The sequence below is a fragment of the Berghia stephanieae genome, chromosome 3 (genome assembly GCF_034508935.2).
Source record: "Berghia stephanieae isolate SIO BIC M18660-M18661 chromosome 3, UCSD_Bste_1.3, whole genome shotgun sequence".
In the NCBI taxonomy this organism is placed as follows: domain Eukaryota; kingdom Metazoa; phylum Mollusca; class Gastropoda; order Nudibranchia; family Aeolidiidae; genus Berghia; species Berghia stephanieae.
Genome location: NC_088362.1, coordinates 62836186 through 62860256, shown reverse-complemented (window position 1 = coordinate 62860256; position 24071 = coordinate 62836186). Strand labels below are relative to the sequence as shown.

Sequence of the window (24071 nt, the reverse complement as noted above, 5' to 3'; positions counted from 1 at the left end):
GTTCTCTTGTTCTTTTTTATTTCCAGCTTAGTTCCCTTTAAGGGGTCCCGCGATAGCTCAGTTGGTAGAGCACTGGCTTCACACTCAAAGGGACCGAGATCTATCTCGGGTGCAGTCAAGATTTCTTTCTGACCCCCCCCCCCCCCCACAATCCCTGTCCACCCAGCTGTGAATGGGTAGCTTAGTATGTCAGATTTGGCGGGAATTGCGAAAGAAAGACTAGCGTCCTATCCAAAGGATAGCAAGCAATTACTGTTGTCGATTTCACGCTATAGAAACCGGGATAAACTCCGGGTCCATGGGTCTAACGGCTCTGAAAGACTACTTTTTGGTTCCCTTTAAACGCACTCGGGGATAAACCATTGGAATAATGCATGGCTTTGCGGTCTATTCGTATAATACTCGCCCTCGCATTTGTAGATCTTTGGTTCGAATCCCATATTTACTCAATTTATTCCACCAACCTCGGGTTTCAAATAAGTATCTGACAAGTACAGCGTTGACCTTGTCGAAAATTAAATTAAACAGCGAATAACGTTTTGCATGCGACATGACACTGGACTATCGTGTTCCTTTATAGGATTCATTAGTCTGACGTCACGTCCGCCCAGCAACCAGCATCTTGGTTCTAAACAAAGAAAATCGGTACTTTTTGTTCTTCACGCTGTCTAGAACTTTTAACTTGGCGATAATGATAAAGGGAGTAAATCTGACTCATGAATAAGGGAACAACACAAAACATTCGACGTTTCGGCCTATGGCCTTTTTATTGACTCATTTAGGCCCCTTTAGTTATTAACTTTTCACTTGCCATGTGATCAGAATGTATAAAAGTCAAAACATGATCAGATTTATAATGATTTTCTCCTCTGGATATACTTTTATGCTCGTCGGAGAAGTATTTAATAAGGGCGACCGCCATTGGTCCGATAGTTTAGAACCAGTTACTAAGTTACTGTGCGTCATTACGAGGGAAGCGACGTCACGACTGTTGAAACTTTTTATCGTGTAAAAAATGTGTGAAACCTATTTATTATCGTGTAAAAAATGTGTTATCTCCCTTTGAGTGCCTGCCAAGAGAAATGACATTTTACATGGACAGTTAAATGACAAGGTATGACGACATGCTTGCAATGGTCGTTTCATCTTGAAGGTATCCGTAGGTGATATTCCTGAAGATTAATCGAGAGAGGGTGATCCCAATAGCACAGCTGGTAGACCACTCAATTTGTTAGCTGAGGGAAAGTCTCTCTCTCTCTCTCTCTCTCTCTCTCTCTCTCTCTCTCTCTCTCTCTCTCTCTCTCTCTCTCCCCAGGGAATCGTCACATGTGTAATCTAATTTGTACGGCTATGTGGTCTTGTGGTATGGCATTCGTCTCCGGATCGGAAGGTTCAGGGTTAAATTCCTGCTTTATATTATAAAAAGGCTCTTTACTCACATTCTCTCAGCGAACTGAGGTGTAAAATGAGTACATGACCGTTTGTTAACGGAGAAAAATGTCATTTCCTCGAACAGCCGAATGTTTCGTCCTACAATGTTACGTTTGCTGTTTTCTAGGGACCCCCTTAAAACGCTTTGGGCACCTTTAGTGGATATTGCGCTATAAATAAGCACAAGGTCTTTTGGGTTAAAAAAGAATTCTGATAACGCTCCAATGTTTTTGTGTTACGTGCTAGGTTTGATAGATCTGACGATTGACTAATGTCCTATCCAGGGGGCATCACGCATGTTTAGTGGATATTGTTCTATATAAAAGCTCCAGAATTTAACTTTTTTTTTTTAAAAAAAGGTGTTCTTTTATAAAGAAAAAAAATACAACGAAATCTGCCAAGGTGGAAGAGATGCTATCATAAATCTATATTTCAATTTCAAAGATTTAGTTTTATAACATTGCCAATATAACCCATGCATTAACTTAGAATTTACAATTAATCCAACCGATGAAACAAGTCAAAGCATTTATGAATGATAACAAAATCATTTACTTGTGGAGAATAATACAGAATAATTATTTTTTTTTGTACATGTGGTAATAAAAGTGTATTTAAATTTTCATTATTGTTTTATCACTTCCAAATATCATATTGATATGAAGTAAATACATAACATTTTTTCATGTCTTATAACACCATCAAGTCGATTTTTATATGTTGTGGTAATTTAGATGCTAAGATCTGTATTTAGAACCAAGAATATATATATTTTTAAAAATAATAAATTTCCTTTTTTCATACCCAAGGGGAAATTTGTCTTTAGGGTCTATTCCAAGGGAAGACTGGAATTAACCCAGGCGTCAGCCGCAGTGAAGCGCCGCAAAGTAAGCTAAGGCGTCAGTACCTTTTGGGTACGAAGCAAAGACTGTACCGGTAAGCCACGATGCCCCCCCCCCCCCCGCTTCCAAAACAAAACAAAACAAAACCAAACAAACTCGTATTATTATCGGTGTGGTTATATGGTCTAGTCGTGTGACACTCGCCTTCGGATAGGACGAAGGTCCAGTGTTCAAGTCCCGTTCTGAATGGTACAAAGTTGAGTCAAAGACCGTGCAGCTGAGCCACGTTGCTCCACAACTTTAGTAAAGTTCTAAAGTTACAAAAACCAAGACCTGTTTAGATTTAGAAATATATTTTAACGTTGGTAAAGTTCTCATGTTAGAAAAACCCAAAACAATTTCGAGTCAAAGACAGATACAACTTTGGTAAAGTTCTTATCAAAATGTAGCACCCCTTCCCCGCCCCTCTCCCTCCCTCCATGTGTATATTTATATCTTCTCATTTTCACATTAGGTTCACGTTTTGGCAACTGTTCCACTTTGACATGCCACCAGAATGAAACGATGAGTAACATTTATATATATATATATATATATATATATATATATATATATATATATATATATATATATATATATATTTACAGTATACATGAGACATATTTGTGTAGCTGGCTGAGAACACCCGGAAAGATGCGCAAATTTCATAAATTGAGTTATGTTTGCAGTGGTGTAGACCACATCTTTCTGATCATTTACCACTTTAATTTTTCTTTCTATGTCTATTAGAACCCAAGTTATGAATTTTTTGTGAATAAATTTTTTTTGTTGCTATGGGAAACACTTTATCTTCGATTTTGGCTCATATCTCGAATCGAAGCTTGCCGCATCTTCCCGGGTTTTCTCAGCCAGCCTCACATTTGTTATAGATAATCAACATTGCATTTATTAAGATGATGAAAGTTCTTGTTTCCTTTTCATCAACTTTTCTCTGTCTTGCTGTGTGACCGATTTCCGGGGTCTTCTCACAGAATGTATGGCCTCTGGGTTACCTGCCCATTGGGAGTTCTCAGAGGAGTCCAGGCTGGACACTGATCCTGTCAACCCTCGTCTTGGCGTGGACGGCGAGGGTGTGCCGGAAGAACTCGGGGATCCTTTGGATCGGCCCCGGAGCAGATGGAATGGGATAGCCAGCTGCCCTGTGGAAGTGTTCATGTTGAGGTCTTCGAATTCCTTGGAGACCCGCCGACCTCGTCGAGCGGCATATTTCATGCCTTCTTCTGTGGATGAAGGTAAAATGCAGTGTGTTTAAAATAATAATAATAATAATAATAATAATAATAATAATAATAATAATAATAATAATAATAATAATAATAATAATAATAAAACAATAATAATAATAATAATAATAATAATAATAATAATAATAATAATAATAATAATAATAATAATAATAATAATAATAATAATAATAATAATAATAATAATAATAATAATAATAATAATAATAATAATAATAATAATAATAATAATAATAATAATAATAATAATTAATTCCCTTTATTCATCCCATAGGGGAAATTTTTCTCTAAGGTATATTCCAAGGGAAGACTGGAGTAACCCAGGTGTCAGCAGCAGTGCTGCGCCGAAAATTGAGCTAAGACGAAGTGACTTGCTCAAGGACACACAGCGCAGCGGCGGGTGATCGAACTCGATACCTTTCGGGTACGAAGCAAAGACCGTACGGCTGAGCCACGCTGTCCCCTAAAAGAATATGGCTAGATTTCCACGGTATGTGTAAAGGACCAATCCAAAACGCAAATCTTATAGTGCCATTTATTATTATTATAGCTTGGTAAGTATTTGGTGTATAGATAGAAACACTTGTAAAATATGGTTGGCAACATGATGTATTATTGGGCGGCTATGTGGTTTTGTGGTATGGCACTCGCTTTCGGATCGGAAGGTCCTGGGTTCGAGCCTCGCTCGGCGAATAGTTGAGTCCTTTAAGAAGGCTCTTTACTCATATTCTCTCACCGTACTCAGGTGTAAAATGAGTACCTGGTCGTTAACAGCGTTGTCACTGTCGGAAAAAAAAAATTTCTAAGATCGATCAACAGGCGTCATGTCTCGTTCTACATGTTACGTGTTGCTGTTGGTCAGGGAACCTTTGTAAAGCACTTTGAGTGCGTTTAGTGGATATTGCGCTGTATAAAGGCTCAAGTTTTTTAAAAAAACCTGCTTGTTTAAGATAAATTAAACTTCTGTTGACTAAAACCTTATTAAATGCCTTTTAATTCAATATGTTTTTTATCTGTGTGTATCTTTATTGTTTATTGAGTTGTTGTACTTGGAAATTCGATGACTAATGATGTGTGGCTTGTGCGTCCTCTCAACGAACCTCCTCGCCCCTCCCCCCGTCACCTCTCCCTCCCTCTCTCTAGAAAAGAGGTCACGAAAGGTGAGACCTGGGGATCTGAAAGGTCAACGGCAAAAGAGTGGGGGGAGAGGGCAGCTAAAAGACAAAACCCTTGCGCATTTATATATAGCAATATCTCTTAAATTATGGGCTCAAAGCGCTTTGAAAACAACACTTAACAATCAAGACTAGACATGGCGCCTGTAAAGCGATGTTATGATATTTTTAGGCCAGTTTCTCATTTTATGCCTGGGTAAGGTGATAGAATGTCAGTAAAGAGCATTTTCCAAAGACTCAACTTTGCGCCACTCAGAGGAGGACTCGAACCCTGGACCTAAGGCTAGTGTCATCCCACTAGACCACGTCGCCGATATGAGAGAGAGAGAGAGAGAGAGAGAGAGAGAGAGAGAGAGAGAGAGAGAGAGAGAGAGAGAGAGAGAGAAACCCAGGTCTTTAGCACCTCACCAACCAATCCACCATTGAGGCACGTTTTCATTTAGATAAGCTGGAAACCCGATCTATTCATAATTGGGTGGGGTGAGGTGGTGCCCCGACATAGAGATTCTGTCTCATAGAATCAACTATTGGTATACCATAATTTGTCAAAGTGATACCAGATCTGCCAGGTGGCTACAGTGCTTCGTGGCCAATTGGATACAATAGTCTGATGTCACGTCGCCCAGCAACGGCGGCCATCGTGGTTCTAAACAAAGAAAATCGGTACTTTTTAATCTTCATGCTGGCTAGAACTTTTCATATGTCTTGTGATCAGAATGTGTAACAGTCAAAACATGATCAGATTTATAATGGTTTTTTTTTCCTCTGGATACGCTTTTATGCTCGTCGGAGAAATGTTTCATGAGGGCGTCCGCCATTGTTCCGATAGTTTAGAGCCAGTTACTAAGTTACCATGCGTCATTACGAGGGAAGTGACGTTACGACTGTTGAAGTGTATTTCGATTCAAAAGTAGCAAAATAGAACCTCACGCGGCCACACTCTACTATTAGTGTGACCTATTTGAAAAACTCATCGGTAATAGAAGAAACGCGATTCTCTATGTGGCTCATTTTGGCTCACAAACGAGGCCATCTGGCAGCCCTGGATACTAAGCTGCTAGAAGCTGTGAATTGTAAAAAGTAATAAAATAAGCAAAAATGAATATAATAGCTCCAACAAAAAAACAAAAAACACACGTAACGTTTCGGTCTCAAAACCCTTTTTCAGCAACAACAAAAAACGAAAAAAAAACAAATAAAAAAAAACCCCCAAAAAAAACAAACCCCAAAACAATAAAGACATAAATACAATAATAAATTCTAAATAAACGACAGAGATATTTTGTAGATTTCTTGTTACATTCTATGTCTTACCATCTGTGTGATTTGTTGTGAAAGATCTCTGTCTGAAGACGGAAGGGGTGTGTCCACCAAACGTCACAGGATATGGCTCGACGAAGACCTTGCTGAAAGGGTTGGCTGGGGGAGTCGTTTTTTGGGACCTCTTAGGAACTTCACCACCTGGGAATAAACACGTATGTAATATATAGACACTTCGATAACCACGCCTCTCGGACAGTCGTCATAATGTAAACAATAGCAGTGATTGGTAAACATATCAAACCACACAGGTTTTACTATCGATGTCTAAGTAAAACACCCGCTGTTTTACCGCTTGATCAACCAACACAGAAAACTTTGTGTAAACTTTTATAATATAATCGATAAAACCGTGTTATATCTAGTCACTTATTTGGCGGTAAAAAAACCCAATAACAATGATCAGAGAGAGGTCGACTTCATTCACGTTAGTGTTTATAAACAACCAACTATATTTGTCCGAACACATTTTGAATGGTTAAAAATCTACTGGTTAATTTTGAGTATTATTGTACAATCATGTCTCTTCCACCTCGGCCGTTTTCTTTGTATTTATTTTTCTTTATAAAAGAACTCATTAAAAAAAAATAAAAACTTGAGCTTTTATATAGCGCATTAATCACTAAACGTGCTCAAAGCGCTCTACAGGGGGTCCCTGGCCAACAGCAACACTTAACATGTAGGACTTGACATGACGCCTGTTAGGCGATATTACAATTTCTTTCGGAGAGAGACAACGCTGTTCACGGCCAAGTACTGATTTTACACCTTATGAGCAATGAGCCTGTTACATGGACTCAACTATGCGCCGAGCGAGGCTCGAACCCAGGACCTTCCGATCCGAGAGCGAGTGTCATATGGCCCCACATTTAAAACTTTGTCAAGGGAACTCGCCCTTCAGATATCGATGAATTAAAATTTCCCTCATTGTGTTAAAAACTCTCAAACCCGGGACTTCCTTGAGTTTTTGACAAGTTGAAGGTAATTTTTATCCATCGATGTAATTTGAAGAATGAGTTTCCTGGCCCAAATGTTAAATTTGTATATTATCAGAATACGACTGACCAACTGACCATAACAATAACTGCCGTACTCTGGAAAAACCCATATTTAAAGATTTGGCCAAAAACCTCGTCCTTCAAATATCGATCGATTTAAATGACCCTCATCTTGACAAAAACCCCAAACCTGGGACTTCGCGAAGTCTTCCTCTATGTCCCAGGTTTGAGAGTTTTTGCCAAGATGATGGTCATTAAAATCGATCGATATTTGAAGGACGAGTTTTCTGGCCAAATCTTTAAATAGAGGTTTTTTTCTAGAGTACGACAGAACTGTTATGGAACACGTTGTGTTTATATAATAAGACCTACGTGCCATGAAGCCTGTACTGCGATAAGGACAACAGAAGAGATAGCACGCAGGATTACTGACAAAGTCTGGCAAAATTCTCATCGATCTCAACTGAATAAGGTGTCAAAACGCTGCCCTAACACGTGAAGATGGGTACATAGGATTCAACAGTCGCGACGTCACTTGCCTCGTAATGACGCATAGTAACTAACTTATCTGAACAATGGCGGGCGTCATTATCTCCATCACCGCCCTTATGAAATACTTCTCCGACGAGCATAAAAGTGTATCCGGAGGAGAACATCATTATAAATCTGGTCATGTTTTGACTTTATACATACTGATCACATGACATGTTTAACATGGGACCGTACTGTTATCCAGTTGATTCCTCATCACCCCCAAAGGGACCGAGATCGATCCCGGGTGCAGTCGATATTTTTTTTTCTGACGCCCCCCCCCCTCCCGTCCACTTACCCAGCAGTGATTGGGTATCTGGATCTGTTAGATCTGGCGGAAAGTGCTTTCCGATAGACTAGCGTCCTATCCTAAGGATAGCAAGCAATTGATATTGTCCGTTTCACGCTATGGAAACCGGAAGAAAATCCCGCTATGTGGGCCTCATGGCGCTGAAGGACTACTTTTGTTGTTTTTGATATTAAACTGATTTGGGAGGGGAAAGGGGGTGGTGGTAACATAATTGAATGATAAGGTTTGCGAGGGGTGGGTAGGGTGGAGGGGAGGAGGGATGGAGGGGCGGGGAGGAGGAGTGAAAAAATCACTGATATTTTTGTTTACATTACACTAGTCTCGCACTCTAATCAAAATCTGGTGGGTGGGAAAAGATTTCTGTATGTAATTTGAGGCTTTGATTAATTGTTTGTGGTTTTGTGTGTGTGTGTGTGTGTGTGTGTGTGTGTGTGTGTGTGTGTGTGCGCGTGTGTGTGTGTTTGTTTATTTGTCGATGAATAACTACAAAAGACAATATCATACTTCCTTGTTGGGTGACAGCGTGGCTCAGCGGTACAGTCTTTGCTTCGTACCCGAAAAGTACCACCCGCCGCTGCACTGTGCGGCCTTGAGCAAGTCACCTCGCCCTAGCTCAATTTGCGGCGTTGTACTGCGCCTGACGCCTGGGGTTATTCCAGTCTTCGTTTGGAAATGAACCTAGATAAAAAATTTCCACTATGGGATGAATAAAGGGAATTCTTATATTTTTTATTACTTGTTAAATAAGACGTGAACAGTATTCGTGGAAAAGAGACTCCATGAATTGTTTTTGAAATTCGCGTGGGGTTTTATTCAATTCTAAAACAGCTGAAGTGTTCAATCCACAGTATGCCGTACTCTGGAAAATCCCATAATTTAAAATTTGGCCAGAAAACTCGTCCTTCAAATATCGATCGATTTAAATGACCCTCATATTGGCAAAAAAAGAACCCCAAAAAAACCTCTTAAACCTGGGACTTCGCGAGTGGGGGAGGAGGAGGAGGAGGAGGAGGAGGAGGTGAAGGAGGAGGAGGAGGAGAAGGAGAAAAAGAAGATGGAATCAACAAAGATTTAAGGTTCTATAATTATGGCTCTATTATTAAATCCTGCCACAACCAAAACTTTCGCAATTCGTTCTTTAAAAATTCCTTTTCGTTTAAAATTTCAAAGCAAGTTCACTGAACCCAAGTCAAGTTGAAGGAATAATTTGCCTCTACTTCAAGTGTTTTGTGACGAGAAATTAAATAAATCGGGCCCTGGATTATGTAACATTAATGGATCAAGGACCTGACTGCGATGATAAGGATTTCTGATAACGTCTTTGGCTATTATCGGGTAAGCCTGTCAGAATTCTCTTTGCCCAAATCTCCTGGAGATGATTTATGGCAGAATCCCTTGATCCAATTTTATCTGGGATTGTCGAGAAATTGCCCAATTCTGGGTATCGCCTTGGATGAAATGATTGATGGTGTGATTTATCGGTTCGTAACGGTGATTTTGTGTAAAATTGAAGGACTTTAACTCTCTCCTTACTGATCATTTTCAGTATTTTCCCCAAATGGCAGGCTAACCCAGCAAAAAAATGGATTTTTAAAACTCCAACAATCTCTCTACAAAGCAACTTTATGTTCTTATGAATTAAACAAAGATCATTGTGATGTACAAAATAAATCTGAATAAGAAAAAAATGTATATTGTGTGTCGTAACAAATGTGACGATTTTGCTGATGGTGGTAAGGAGAGGGTTAAAGGAAAAATAATTGGAAATGTGATTTTGTTGTTGTTGTCGCATTGAAATATTAAGATAATTTATGTGGTCTAGTGGTATGACACTCGCTTTCTGATGGGAAGGTCCTGGTTACGAGCCTCGCTCGACGCAAAGTTGAGTCCTTGGAAAATGCTCTTTACTCATATTCTCTCATCGTACTCAGGTGTAAAATGAGTCTCTGGTCGTTAACAGCGTTGTCTATGTCGGGAAAAAAATGTAGAGTCTAATATCGCCTATCAGGCGTCATGTTTCGTTCTACATGTTACGTGTTGCTGTTGGTCAGGGAGTGCTTGTAAAGCGCTTTGGGCACGTTTAGTGGATATTGCGCTATATAAATGCTCAATTAAATGCTCAAGGTATTATGACTGAAGTGGAGAATGATGAGTGAAGATAGAGTGAAATGGTTCGGACATGTTAAGAGACGAGAGAGGGAGTACGTAGGAAGGAAAGTATTGGACTTACAATTAGCGGGAAAGAGGAAAAAGGGGCGCCCAAAGACTAGATGGTGGGATAAGGTAAAGGACGATATGAAAGAATTGGGCCTGGAGGAAGATGATGCTATGAACCGAGATGCATGGAGATGTGGCATTCATTATGGCAACCCTGCAAAATGCGGGATAAGCTAAAAGAATAATAATAATAATAATAATAATAATAATAATAATAATAATAATAATAATAATAATAATAATAATAATAATAATAATAATAAAATAAAATAATAAAATAATAAGAAGAAGAAGAAGAAGAAGAAGATGAAGAAGAAGAAGAAGAAGGAAGAAGAAAAATAATAATAATAATAATAATAAGAAGAAGGTAGTATGCTTATTTCGTCAATGGGGCATACTGCTGTACATTGAAAATAAAACGTATTAATTTAAAATTTTGTCCAGAAGACCAGTCCTTCAAAAATCAATCGATTAAAATGTCCCACAAAGTGGAAAAATTAGGGAGCGGGCATCAGCTTAAGATGAAGAACTGAACAAGTGTGTATGAAAGGTGCCAGACAAAGCAAGAAAGAAAAATACAAGAGGTCTAGGTCGTCTGATTTTTTGGGATTGCTTTGTACCTGTATCTTTCTTTCTTGCTTTGTCTGGCATCTTTCATACACACTTGTTTATACCTTTATCTTGTACCGGTGCCTGCTCCTTAATTTCTTAATTGTGTATATGAAACCGTGCTTTCCCTGGCACTGTTTCAAACACATTTCTTCAGATCTTTATCTTGAAATTACCCCCATCTTACTAAAAATTTAAAAAATATAGAATTGAGCTTTTATATAGAGCAATATTCACTAAACGTGCTCTAAGCGCTTTACAAAGGGTCCCTGGCCAACAGCAACATTTATCATGTATGACGGGACATGACGTCTGTAAAGCGATATTACATTTTTTTCGGACAGAGACCCCGATGTTAACGGCCAGGTACTCATTTTACACCTGAGTACGGTGAGAGAATGTGAGTAAAAAGCCTTCTAAACTATGCGCCGAGCAAGGCTCGAACCCAGGACCTTCCGATCCGAAAGCGAGTGTCATACCACAAGACAACATAGCCGCACAAAAAAACTATCAACGCTGTGATTTTCGTGAAGTTTAAAGTTTGAGGGTTTTATTTTTAGCAAGATGAGGGTCATTTTAATCGCTTCGACCGATATTAGAAGGACGAGTTTTCTGACCAAAATTTTAGATACGTGTTTTTCTAGAAGTACGACATAACACACCGCTTAGAAAGGTATCGTTTTGGGATGGTTTAGATTTTTTAAAAATTTGATTTTATAGTCAAGAATCTGTATCTTGGATAAATGCTCTATTATGGTTTGTTGATAAGGGAAACCCATGGCTATTTGTTAAGAGATTTCCGTTGTTATTTTTTGTTGGTGTGAGAAATAATATTGTTATTATCATCATCATCATCATTCTTATTATTATTATTATTATTATTATTATTATTATTATTATTATTATTATTATTATTATTATTATTATCATTATTATTGTTATATTTATTATTATTATTATTATTATTATTATTATTATTATTATTATTATTATTATTATTATTATTATTATTATTATTATTATTATTATCATTATTACTGTTATATTTATTATTATTATTATTATTATTATTATTATTATATATTAATAATAAAATAATAATAACAATAACAATAATGATAATAATAATAATAATAATAATAATAATAATAATAATAATAATAATAATAATAATAATAATAATAATAATAATAATAATAATAATAATAATAATAATAATAATAATAATAATAATAATAATAATAATAATAATAATAATAATAATAATATTAATAATAATAATAATAATAATAGTAATAATAATTCCATTAAAACAATGAGACCATTGAAGTCTGGGCTATCAGGACTTGTAAATAAGTACATGTTGGTATAATATTAATATTATTCCTATCACAACAACGAGAGACCCATTAAATGTTGCGTTTCCAGACTTGTAAAATCTGTACACCTCCACTGCCACAAGTGCCAAAAGGTGTCAGTGTAGGTACATAGGGGGGGGGGGGGGGGGGTTAAAGATAACCTAACCCCAACAATCTGTACCAATATCCTATTAATTCTTGTTTCATATATCTGTACTGTTGTACTCTGGAATAACCCATATTGAAACAATTGGTCAGAAAACTCGTCCATCAAATATCGATCGATTTAAACGACCCTCATCTTGGCAAAAACCTCTCAAACCTAGGACATCGCGAAGTCTTTAATATAGTCCCAGGTTTGAGAGTGTTTTGCCAAGATGAGGGTCATTCAAATCGATCGATATTTGAAGGACGAGTTTTCTGGCCAAATTTTTAAAATATGGGTTTTTCCAGAGTATGACAGTATATATGTATGCGGGGTCACTACCTGTGTCTTATCCAGCGATTTGGAGGAGTGGTCAGTTTGAAGTGGAATACCGACCTGCTTAAGATTACAAAAAAATCGTAATTTTACGAATTTTCTCCCTGTAATTGCAAATACGTATTGAGGAATTAATTTCAATTTTTTTTAAAGTATGCCCTTCCGCCACGACATCATAAGATATCGTCGTCTAGGCATTCCACGAAGGAATATAGATAACTCATCAAACAAGATGTCTGATGCCAACAGGAATCACCCATGTTGTCGAAGTGAGCAAATTGGTGTTAATAATCTTGCTCAAGGAAAAAAACGAAAGTGCCTGAAGCGGGGCTCGAACCGGGACCTTCCGAGTCTCAGTGCAACGCCTTAACCACTCGGCCACTTCGCACCCCAATTTCAATAAAACTTGTTGAAAATTCAATTTTAGTGCCAGAGCACATAAATCAAGGAATTTGAAGCATTATCTAACACGATTTTAGGACAGATGGTATTTCAAAGATTTAGTAATGCTGTCTCTTTTTTCCGACCGGAAAAAAAAAAGAAACAGTTGAGCTTTTATATAGTGCAATATCCACTAAACGTGCTCAAACCGCTTTACGAGGGGTCCCTGACCAATAGCAACACCAAACATGTAGGATGAGACATGACGTCCGTTAGGCGATAATACCATTTTTCCCGACAGAGACAACGCTGTCAACGGCCAGGTATACTCATTTTACACTTGAGTACGGTGAGAGAATGTGAGTGAAGAGCCTTTTCCAAGAACTCAACTATGCGCCGAGCAAGGCTCGAACCCAGGACCTTCCGATCCGAAAGCGAGTGTCATACCACTAGACTACATAGCCTACGATATTTTACAATATCAAGTAAGGCAGGTCCGAGAAAGGTTCGATCGCAACAACAGCAGTGGCGGTAATGTTTGCTGGGCACTTCACCTTTGGCCCCCTGTTTACTACCGTTAGTCTAATCATTAAGCAATCGTATATCGTAGACCCGTTGATCCTATAGTCAAACAGTTCGCTACTCTATCTCCTGTAGACCTATGTGACACTTACTGGATTAGGGAGTGGGGGAGGGGGGTTGACATGGACAGTTATTCAAGACGTGTTAACTATATTGTTTGTGGTTTGAGATTTTGCAAAAGGTCGGACAGAATGAATGGATTCTGTCAAGTCTTATCTTGAGATCAAAATATTTTGAATTAGCAGTTGTGAAACCTTTGTGGAGATTTGATAAAGTTTTTATTTAAATTGTTTTTCTTTCAAGTATTTGTTTAAACTTGTATCATTTTTATTTGTTTGTTTGCTTGTTTGTTTTCTGGGTTTTTTTTTTAATGTTTGCTTTGTGCTGTGTAGAAAAGTCTTCGACACAAAAAGCCATCAATATTATTATGAAAATTTATTGAACAATTTTGTTGAATGAACTAAATAGATGGATAAATAAATAAACATAACACTTATATAGAACATTCCTACGGATTTACCATACCCAATACGCTTCAAAATTTTTCATTTATTCCCTCAGTAGGTCATATGGTACCAGTCGCCTGTTAGGCGTCAATTTTCTACTAACACTTTTAGAATATCTGTCACTGCCTTTAGTCAGGTCCTCGTTCACATCTGAGTAGAATGGAGTTATATATGTAGAGTGGATTACTCAAGGACACAACATCGAGACCAGAATTTTTCCATTGTCACCCATCGCTTGCCATTTATGACAAGACAAGACAACCCATCGCTAAGCTACCGACACTATGAATAAATAAGAGAATAATCAAAAACTCTAACAATCGCCAGGCCCGTACAGATGTTTATAAACCAGAAAAATTTCCATGTTTAAATCAAGTACCTGATCTACAATGTGACCACGACTATTCTAATGATGCTATGCCCTTAGTTAGATTACTCACAACACCCGCAGCAGTACATAACTTACCAACACACAAAACTATGTGTAACATTATACGATTCTTACACTCTTGATTTTTTGGAATTCCGGACGTGTTCCCAACCGCTGCACGAGCTTGCGAGTGCGCGTTGTGAACAAAGTTCGAATTCCAAAAAGCAAGAATGTAAGAAATCTTTTATGATCTTCAATGATTTTTTATTTCGCCATCTTTGAATAAAAGCCATGTTCAAATTATATTTCTTTTTAAAGAATCTAATTTCCAGTGAAATTTAACGATTAATTATCTGACGTCACAAATTATTATTGTAAACATGATATCATTACGCGTTATAATTTAGGGACAGGGGTGGAACAATAAACGTTAAAAGTTGACGTCAATCAGCTCTTTGTTAATTTTTAGCAGCCATCTTGTGATTACATCTCACTAAATTCTATCAACCAAACTGTATACGTTCAAGGTTTCACATAATGCTGTGTGTTAGCACGCTATATCCGGCAGCTGGAAGATGTTGAAAGTATTTAGCTAAACGCACAGCATCAATTTTTGGCCAACTTCGTTTGAAGATTAATGACTCTCTCCCGGATTAGTCTTCTTCCTCTTTATTCATTCATTCATTCATTCATTAATTCACATGTTTATTTATTTATATATTTATTCATTTGTATATTTATTTATTCATTATCTATTTATTACTTAATTCATTTATTCATTTATTTATTCCCAAAGTACTTTATGTATTCACTTTTAAATTTGTATTTTATGTCTTAATTAATTGACTGATATTTTGGACAACATGGGTGATTCCTGTTGACATCAGACATCTTGTTCGATTATCTTAAAAAATCCTTCATGGAACGCCCAGTCAACGAGATCTAATGATTAAGTAGCAATGACTATGAAAATTTTTGTTTTCTATTATTGTAGAAAATACTAATCTTATATCAAAGCCCTATCTCCACTGAGTAAAAATCTTTTTGAATTTTGAAAATCCATTAAAATATAACAAAGGTATACGGTTTCAAAGATGTCATTTATTTGGATGACTCACACAGAGAAAAAAATACGGAAAATATGGGACGCTTTTTCTGCGTTTTATTCTGGTTTGTGCCTGTATCTCGCTTAATACGTGGAATGTGATATTAAAACTCGGCAATTTTATGGCAAAATTATCAGAAAATATGATGAAGACATCAGAAGAGTTCTAACTTGTATAGTTTTAGAGCTGTATGGCTAGGGTCAACTATAAATTTGTTTTAAAATATACATAATATTGATCATTTGGAACTTTTCCGAAGTGTAATCTTGTGTCTACAACCCATACAAATGACACGAAAAATGCCTGCTGAATTATTATCAATCAGTCCCGTGAGACCATGGCTTATGTTAGTTCTAGTATTTATTTGAGAGATATATAGATAGATAGATAGATAGATAGATAGATAGATAGAGAGAGAGAGAGAGAGAGAGAGAGAGAGAGAGAGAGAGAGAGAGAGAGAGAGAGAGAATGTGTTAATCTACTATCCCTATGACATAACATAAAAAATCGCGCGAGGATTTGTGTCATCCGTCGTCGCGAACAAGGTTGTCAGATGGCCACGTGTGTGGCCAAATATATAATTTTGTTTCTATTTTTTTTTTACATTTTATTCATCTATGTTTGTCTCAGTGACATTTATCCTAGTCTATTCAATTTTCTGTTTGTTAAAATTTAGTTCATTTTAAGTGGGCCAGTCTTAATATTGAAAGCCATATGATTTTCTATTTAGCCACTTTTGAAGTCGAATTTGGTCAGGTTAAAGTCTGGCCATCTGGCAGCATTGCCTCGCTCACGTCATTTTCGTGTCGCGCGATGGTGGAGCAAAATGGCCATCTCCATATTTTCACTCATTGAAATGCAAATTGGGTTGATGTTTTGTGAGAATACGGGAAAAGTACTTATCATAATCGAATGAAATTTGAAATATAAATAGAAGAAATGTGCATATATAACCTTATGAGCGACAAAATCTCTCCTCTTTGTAGTTTTAGAAATATTGTACTCCAAAGAGTAAAAATCTATCTTTAACGGTTTTCTGGTAATCGTACGAGTTTTGTCGCTTGACATAATCTAAAATGATCTCTTTTCTAACTGTGTGCCAACTTTCAGTCATATTCAATTATAAACAGCGTCGTAATTAATTTTTTAAAATAGCATGTACGAAACGGCTTCGTCCCATATTTTGTCGCGAATTTGGGCACCGTGAGCGAAAAAGAGGCCCAAAGATTTGTGCGGGATAGTCATTGCTAGATAAAGTTGAGAAAGGGCGTGAATTTTAAAATAAATTTTAACTTCATTAATATATCAATTAATATATAATGTTTAAATAAATACTCACCTCTGACGCCCGACGAGATGCTATTTTTAGTCTGTTCAATTTTCATGTTTTTAAGCTGTTCCCTCAGCTGTCGCTCCTCCTTGTCCATTTTGTTACTCGTCAACTTCCGCTGTCTCTCAAAGTTGATGGTTTTCTTCATCAGAGAATTCCGTCGTGCCGAATTGTGCACGTGACACTTTTGGTAACTTTTCAAACTCTCCTTCAGGTACTGATCCTCCATTTTGTATTTTGTTTTTAAAGATGAAATAATAATTGATGATACGTTAAAAAGATGGTTTTGAAAACAAACTTTACTCCAAGTTTCTTTCTGTGATTTTAGAATTTATTTAACATTTTTTTGCAATTTTATGTCTCATCACAGTGTTGGATTTTCACATATTTTATGTAAAGTTTACAACCCCCAAAAATAGCAATATTTAGTTTTTGTTATTCAAACGCCAATCTGCAATCAAAGGCTAATGGATTTTAAACGACTTTCCTGTAGTCAAATCTCTTGTTTTGATTTCGTGGTTATTCAAGTTCTTGACATCCTTTGTCTCGTAACGGACCTGGCAGAATTGTTGATAGAATATAATTCATTAGCTGATGATATTATGTTTAATAGTAAGAATTTGGTGATTATGGTGATGATAATGACAATCGTGATATTGATGATGATGATGATGATGATGATGATGATGATGATGATGATGATGATGATGATGATGATGATGATGATGATAGGATGATGATAATGATGATGGTGGTCCTGGTGGTTATAAAGATGAGGTGAGGATGTTGAGGATAATGAGGATGATGATGATGATGATGATGATGATGATGATGATGATGATGATGATGATGATGATGATGATGATGAGTACGACGACAATGAGGATAATTGTGGTTGTGATGCACAAGATGGTGGTGGTGGTGACGGCGATGGTTATGAAGATGATAATGGTGATGATGATGATGATGATGATGATGATAATGATGCTGCTGTTGCTACTGCTGCTGCTGCTGATGATGATAGTGATGATGATGATGATGAGAATGATGATGATGATGATAATGATAATGATGATGATGATGATGATGATCATCATCATCAACATCATCATCATCAGCATGTATATTACAGTGTTCTTAAATATGTATTTAATCAATTGTTTTGATAAAGGGGAAACCCCTCACACATTTACAAACATTTGCCTTATGTTAAGTATTGACAAATTACATTTCTTCACACTTGTTTTATTTATTCACTAAATATACTAACACCACGTAGTTTTCAAAATACACGATAGAACGTAAAAAGTAACAAACAAAAATGAATATAACAGCTTCAAAAGAGAAGAACATACCAAACACGGAACGTTTCGGGCCAATACCTTCTTCAGCCAACCATTAAAAAAACCCAATAAACTGAATGAATTCGACCTTTCTCTGATCATTGTTATTGTTTTCATACCGCCAAATGGGTGACTAGTTATCACACGATTTTCTCGATCATATTATAAACGTTTAAGTTTACACATAGTTTACTATTTGGTTCTATTGAGCATGAAGAATAAAAAGTACCGATTTTATTTGTTTAGAACCACGATGGCTGCTTTTGCTGGGCGACATGACATCAGACTATTGAATCCAATTGGATTCAATAGTCTGATGTCACGTCTCCCAGTAACGCCATTGATGTGATCAGAATGTATAAAAGGCAAAACATGATCATATTTATAATGTTTTTCTCAAACGTGAAGTCTGTCCTACTGTATGGATGTGAAACTTGGAATGCATCACATGCATGTATAAGGAGGGTACATATTTTCGTAAACAGGTGCATACTCAGAATAAAATGGATGGATAGAATAAAAAATGAAGAAGTATGGAAAAGAACACATTAGAAACCAGTGGGAGAGGGAATAGGAAGAAGACGATAGGGGTGGATTGGACACACCCTTAGAAAGAATGACTCCACTATAACAAAGAAAGTATTGGACTGGAACCCTCAGGGCAGAAGATCAGGGGGGAAGGCCACGAGGAACACGGAGAAGAATTAAAGAAGCTGATATACAGAGAAGTGATAAGACATGGAACGAGATAAAAAGTTAGCTCAGGATAGAGAAGGGTGAAAAAGGCAATAATAATAATAATAATAATAATAATAATAATAATAATAATAATAATAATAATAATAATAATAATAATAATAATAATAATAATAATAATAATAATAATTATTATTATTATTATTATTATTATTATTATTATTATTATTATTATTATTATTATTATTATAATGTGTAATTTCCATAGCGCCCCTTTCCACCAAAAGTGCTCGGAGGCGCTTATACATATTATATGCACATGCGATCATATATTATATTATTCAATAAAATCAATAAAATCACTCACAGAAAACTGAAAGGAAGTACTCTGTCTTCAAATTGCTTTACAGTTTTGCGAGAATTACTCATAAACTTGGATAGCAAAATCCAATAACAAACTCTACAACACACTGTTAATTTTCTTTAAATTTCATGATGTACAAAATAAATTTTGAATAAGAAAACTGTTGGTTGTATCGTAACGCAAGTGACGATTTTCCTATAGTTGGTAAGGAGAGGGTTAAATGATACGATATGATATGAATCATTGTAACCATGGCGTACTAAAAGAGTATTATAGTAGGGCTATGATTGTAACTATTACGCATTCATTTATCAAGTGACTGAACCCAGTAGCAAACGCATTCTCTGAATACAAACACACAATACAATACAAAACTTTGAAACTGATAGACCGTAGATATATTTCACACTATGATACCTAATCGTTTCCCACAAATTTATTATTGTTTTCACTTTTTGGAAAACCCCAGCTTAACTTAATGACGTCAAAACGCCATTCATTCATGGGATATGAAAACACAACAAAGTGTTCTATGTTCTCGTTGTAATTCAAAGTACAATCAAATCGTTGTCTCCAGACACATTCAATGGATTTGTGTTTGCTGTCACTCCGTCCGTCAAAATTGTCACACACTTGGAGAAAAGAATAGATGGAAAAGAGGAGCACAAAGGCATGTTTTATATATGTACCTTTTATATACTTACAATGAAATCTCATATCAAGGCCGCCATGTTTGATCACTCATAAATTTGTCAACAGCAATAGTTTCTTGTTTTTTAATATTTTTATGTGAGCGTTTATAGAGCGCAAAATCTACAAAACGTGCTCAAAGTGCTTTACAAAGGGTCCATGATCAACAACAACACGTAACATGTAGAATGAGACATGACGGCTGTTAAGCGATGTAAGACCATTTTTTTTCGACGTAATAAAACAACACTGTTAACAACCAGGTTCTCATTTAACACCTGAGTACGGTGAGAGATTGTGAGTGGAGAGCCTTTTTCAAAGACTCAGCTATCCGTCGAGCGAGGACGAACCCAGGACCTTCCGATCCGAAAGCAAGACCACACACATAACCACACACGTGTTAAAAATTGGGCTAGAAAATATATATTGAATTAAGTGACCCTCATCTGGGAAAAAACTCTCAAACCTGGGACCTCGCAAGGTCTTCTATGAAGTCCAGGGTTTGAGAGTTTTTGCCAAGATTAGACTCGGGGGCAGCTCGGCTCATTGGTACGGTCTTTGCTTCGTACCCAAAAGGTACCGAGTTCGACTACTAATGTATGGCCTTGAGCAAGTCCTCTCGCCCTAGCTCACTTTACGACTCGGCACTGCGGCTGACGCCTTGGTTATTCAAGTCTTCTCTTAGAATAAACCCTAAAGACAAATTTCCCCTTGGGAATGAATAAAGGGAATTTTTATTTTTTAATTTTATTATTTAGATCAATCGATATTTAAAGGAAGAGTTTTCTGACCAAATTTTGAATATGTGTTTTTCCAGAGCTCGGCTGGCATCTGGTTCAGGACTATCCCTAATATCCACTAAACGTGCTCAAAGCACTTTACAATAGGTCCCTGGCCAACAGCAACACTTAACATATAGGACGGGACATGACACCTGTTAGGCGATATTACAAAAAAAAAATAATTCTGACAGAGACATCGCTGTTAACGGCCTGGTGCTCATTTTACACTTGAGTACGGTGAGAGAATGTGAGTAAAGAGCCTTTTCCAAGCACTCACTTATGCGCCAAGCGAGGCTTGAACCCAGGACCTTCCGATTCGAAAGGGAGTGTCATACCACAAGACCACATAGCCGCACAAAGATTTGTCTTGTCTATCTGTGCTTGCCAAACTCGCTCTCCATTTCTAATATTGCTTTTTGTCAATATACTCATACTATTACGTGAACTCTATTTACTCGAACAAACACTAACTGTTAATTAAATACGACATTAATTTCTTCATAACAAAATTTATCTTTTATTTTGTTATTTTGCTGGTATTGATTTCCCAATAGGCTACGAGTAGTATGATTATTTACAAGCTTTAATGGGCGATACCTCCATTTAATATCATCTGATTTGTTTTCTACAAATTAGTTTAACTTATTCAGTTGCTCATAATATTTTCTTGAAAAGTATCGTTTTATCAACACGTTTCTTGATGTTTCACAAATACACACTTGTTTTTGTTTGTTTTTCCAATGTGAAAAAGGGCGATAACTCAAATGAATTTTGATATACAGCTAAAGACACATTATAACAGCAATTAATTTTCTTTAAACCCAAAACGTCATGGCTCATCACACACAAAAATTACGCCATTTTATTTATCAACGCGGTGGATAAAACTCTACGATCTTTGTGGACCAAACATAAGAATGTGTGTATAAATAATTTTACTTTTCATTTCGGAGTGAATAAAAGATTTTTGTAATCGTAAAACACCCATCATAAAAGAAGAGAATGGTCTATAGATCTACGTGGTTCAATTAATTTGTCTGCACTGGTTTCACTGTTTAGAGATAAATAGATAATTTTATGTTTGTGTACCAAATCACGATGATATAAATTATCTATAAAATCGTCATTATCGTCATTTTATTGTGTAAGCAAAAGTGAGATTCTCAGAGTATTATTATTATTATTATTATTATTATTATTATTATTATTATTATTATTATTATTATTATTATTATTATTATTATTATTAAGAGAGTGAGAGAGAGAGAGAGAGAGAGAGAGAGAGAGAGAGAGAGAGAGAGAGAGAGAGAGAGAGAGAGCGGAGGATAATTAGGAAGTGGAGAGAATCGTTTCGTGTAGATAAAGAGAAAAGGAACAGATTTTAATGAATTAGAACCTGTTTTGCTTTTTAAGAGTGTTCACTTAATATAAAATTCAGTTATCATTAATTTATAAATGAATTACTAATAATTGATAAATGATAATTATTGATATCTAACATCTCACTATTTACCTTTTGTTTTTCAATGCCAAAGACGAATTCACCTTTTCTCTTAGTACAGATCAAAAATTTTAATTTTAATCATGCATCCGTTAACATAATCGTATTTCCTGCACGCATATCGAATGGTCACTGTTCTAACGATAACAACTCAAACACAATAGTATAACGATAACAATGATATATGAATTCATAGAAGTTCCAACATCAAAGCATGGCGTTTTTATTGATACGTCAACCGGACCCCTTGAGATCGAAAGTAGTTATGTAACGATTTCCCTCCGCTTTCCTCAGCGCTATGGCTTAGATCGCTGATTGCTGATTGGTTATTGGCGATTCCTGATCGACGAGTGAGAACGAAAGGGGGGGGGGGGGGGGGGGGAGCAGTCAGAGGTTGGCGGGTATTTTATCGCACTGACCTTCACCAGTTGATTGTTGTACTCTGGAAAGACACGTATTTAAAAATTTGACCAGAAAACTCGTCCTTCAAATATCGATCAAATTAAGTGACATTCATCTTGGGCCAATCTCTCAAACCTGGGACTTTAAGAAAGGCTTCATGAGGTCCCAGGTTTGAGAGTTTTTACAAAGATTAGGGTCATTTAAATCGATTGATTTTTGTAGGATGAGTTTTTTGGCCAAATTTTTTAATGCGTGTCTTACCGGAGTCCGATAGGCAACTGGTTAACAACACACCTAGTAAAAATGACGACGATTCTATTCAATCTGTGAACAAGTTGTATTAAGATAGCTACCCATTGTACATGCCGGGCAGCCCAATCAGTCAGCCCCACAGTTTGTGCGTATTTATAACAATGTTGACACAGGGATGGACATAAGAGCTGTATTTTTATACGTTTTTATGTAGAATACTCACAACATAAACCAGCCGGATATAACGTACGAACACACAAATCTCTGTGTAACCCTTGAAAGTTGATAGAATTTAGTGAAAACTACTTATAAAAATGGTTGGCTAAAAACAAAAACACGGAGATAACTGACGTCAATGTCGTTCCTTCTATAGATACTATGCATCGCTTGTATTAAGATTGTGAGTAATGGTCAAGATCTTTGGGGCTGATTGATTCGGGTAACAGGCATATAATAATGATAGCTATGGGCATAGACCTTGGTTATGAATTGAGTTATGGGGAGATGTTTGGGTACTAACTAGAACTAGAGAGAGTTCAGTTGGACTTATTGACTCGTGTAATAGGCATTCGGTAAGGATAGCTATGGGCATGGACCCTGGTTATCGATGGGTTATGTGGAGATGTTTGGGTTGACTAGAACTAGGGAGAGAGTTCAGTGGGGCTGGTTGATTCGGGTAATAGGCATGTGATGAAGATAGCTATGGGCATGGATCTTGGTTATCGATGTAATGTGTATTGAATTCATGTATGGATTGACTGGAACTAGAGAGAGAGGGATAGTTTGTTTACATCGCGTGACCCGTTACGTCAAACTGGTGTGACGTCAGAGTGACTATAGAGGTGCGCCCCCCCCCCCCCTTTCAATGACGTTCTCTCTCTAATAAGCAATGCATTGATTTTCTACGCCCACATCTGCGTCAGAATATTTTAAAAATAAATAAATAAAAAAAATAAAATTTCCTTCATTCATCCTAAAAGGGAAATTTTGTCTCTAGGGTCTATTCCAAGGGAAGACTGGAATAACCCAGACGTTAGCCACAGTGCAGCGCCGCAAAATGAGCTAGGGCGAGGTGACTTGCTCAAGGCCACACACGCGCCGTCAGTTTATCAAACTCGGTACCTTTCGGGTACGAAGCAAAGACCGTAAAAATAGATCTTTTATATAGCGCAATATCCACTAAATGTGCT

At 36.7% G+C, this 24071-nt stretch overlaps 1 protein-coding gene across 2 annotated transcripts; it reads right to left on the bottom strand.

The window, feature by feature from the left end:
* Positions 1–3040: 3040 nt before the first annotated feature.
* LOC144969615 (uncharacterized) lies at positions 3041–22467 on the bottom strand. 2 transcript variants are annotated; one of them, XM_078908757.1, is made up of 4 exons: positions 19258–19669; positions 16861–17408; positions 6067–6213; positions 3041–3553 (listed from the first exon to the last, which is right to left on the bottom strand). In XM_078908757.1, the coding sequence occupies exons 2-4, from the start codon at positions 17078–17080 to the stop codon at positions 3222–3224; spliced, it is 699 nt and encodes a 232-aa protein (XP_078764883.1). In that variant the 5' UTR covers positions 17081–17408; positions 19258–19669; the 3' UTR covers positions 3041–3221. The 2 variants fall into 2 exon arrangements, with proteins under 2 accessions (XP_078764883.1, XP_078764882.1); XM_078908756.1 differs by lacking the exon at positions 19258–19669 and adding an exon at positions 22240–22467 and having other exon boundaries at positions 3093–3553.
* Positions 22468–24071: the final 1604 nt, after the last annotated feature.

Bases quoted from the DNA above. Each gene is read 5' to 3' on its own strand.
- LOC144969615 (XM_078908756.1), bottom strand. From the start codon at position 17,080: ATGGAGGATCAGTACCTGAAGGAGAGTTTGAAAAGTTACCAAAAGTGT. The intron at 6,214-16,860 runs GTGAGTATTTAT...GTTTATTCCCAG, and splicing joins CATCTCGTCGGGCGTCAGAG to GTGGTGAAGTTCCTAAGAGG. The intron at 3,554-6,066 runs GTAAGACATAGA...CTTCATCCACAG, and splicing joins CACAACAAATCACACAGATG to AAGAAGGCATGAAATATGCC.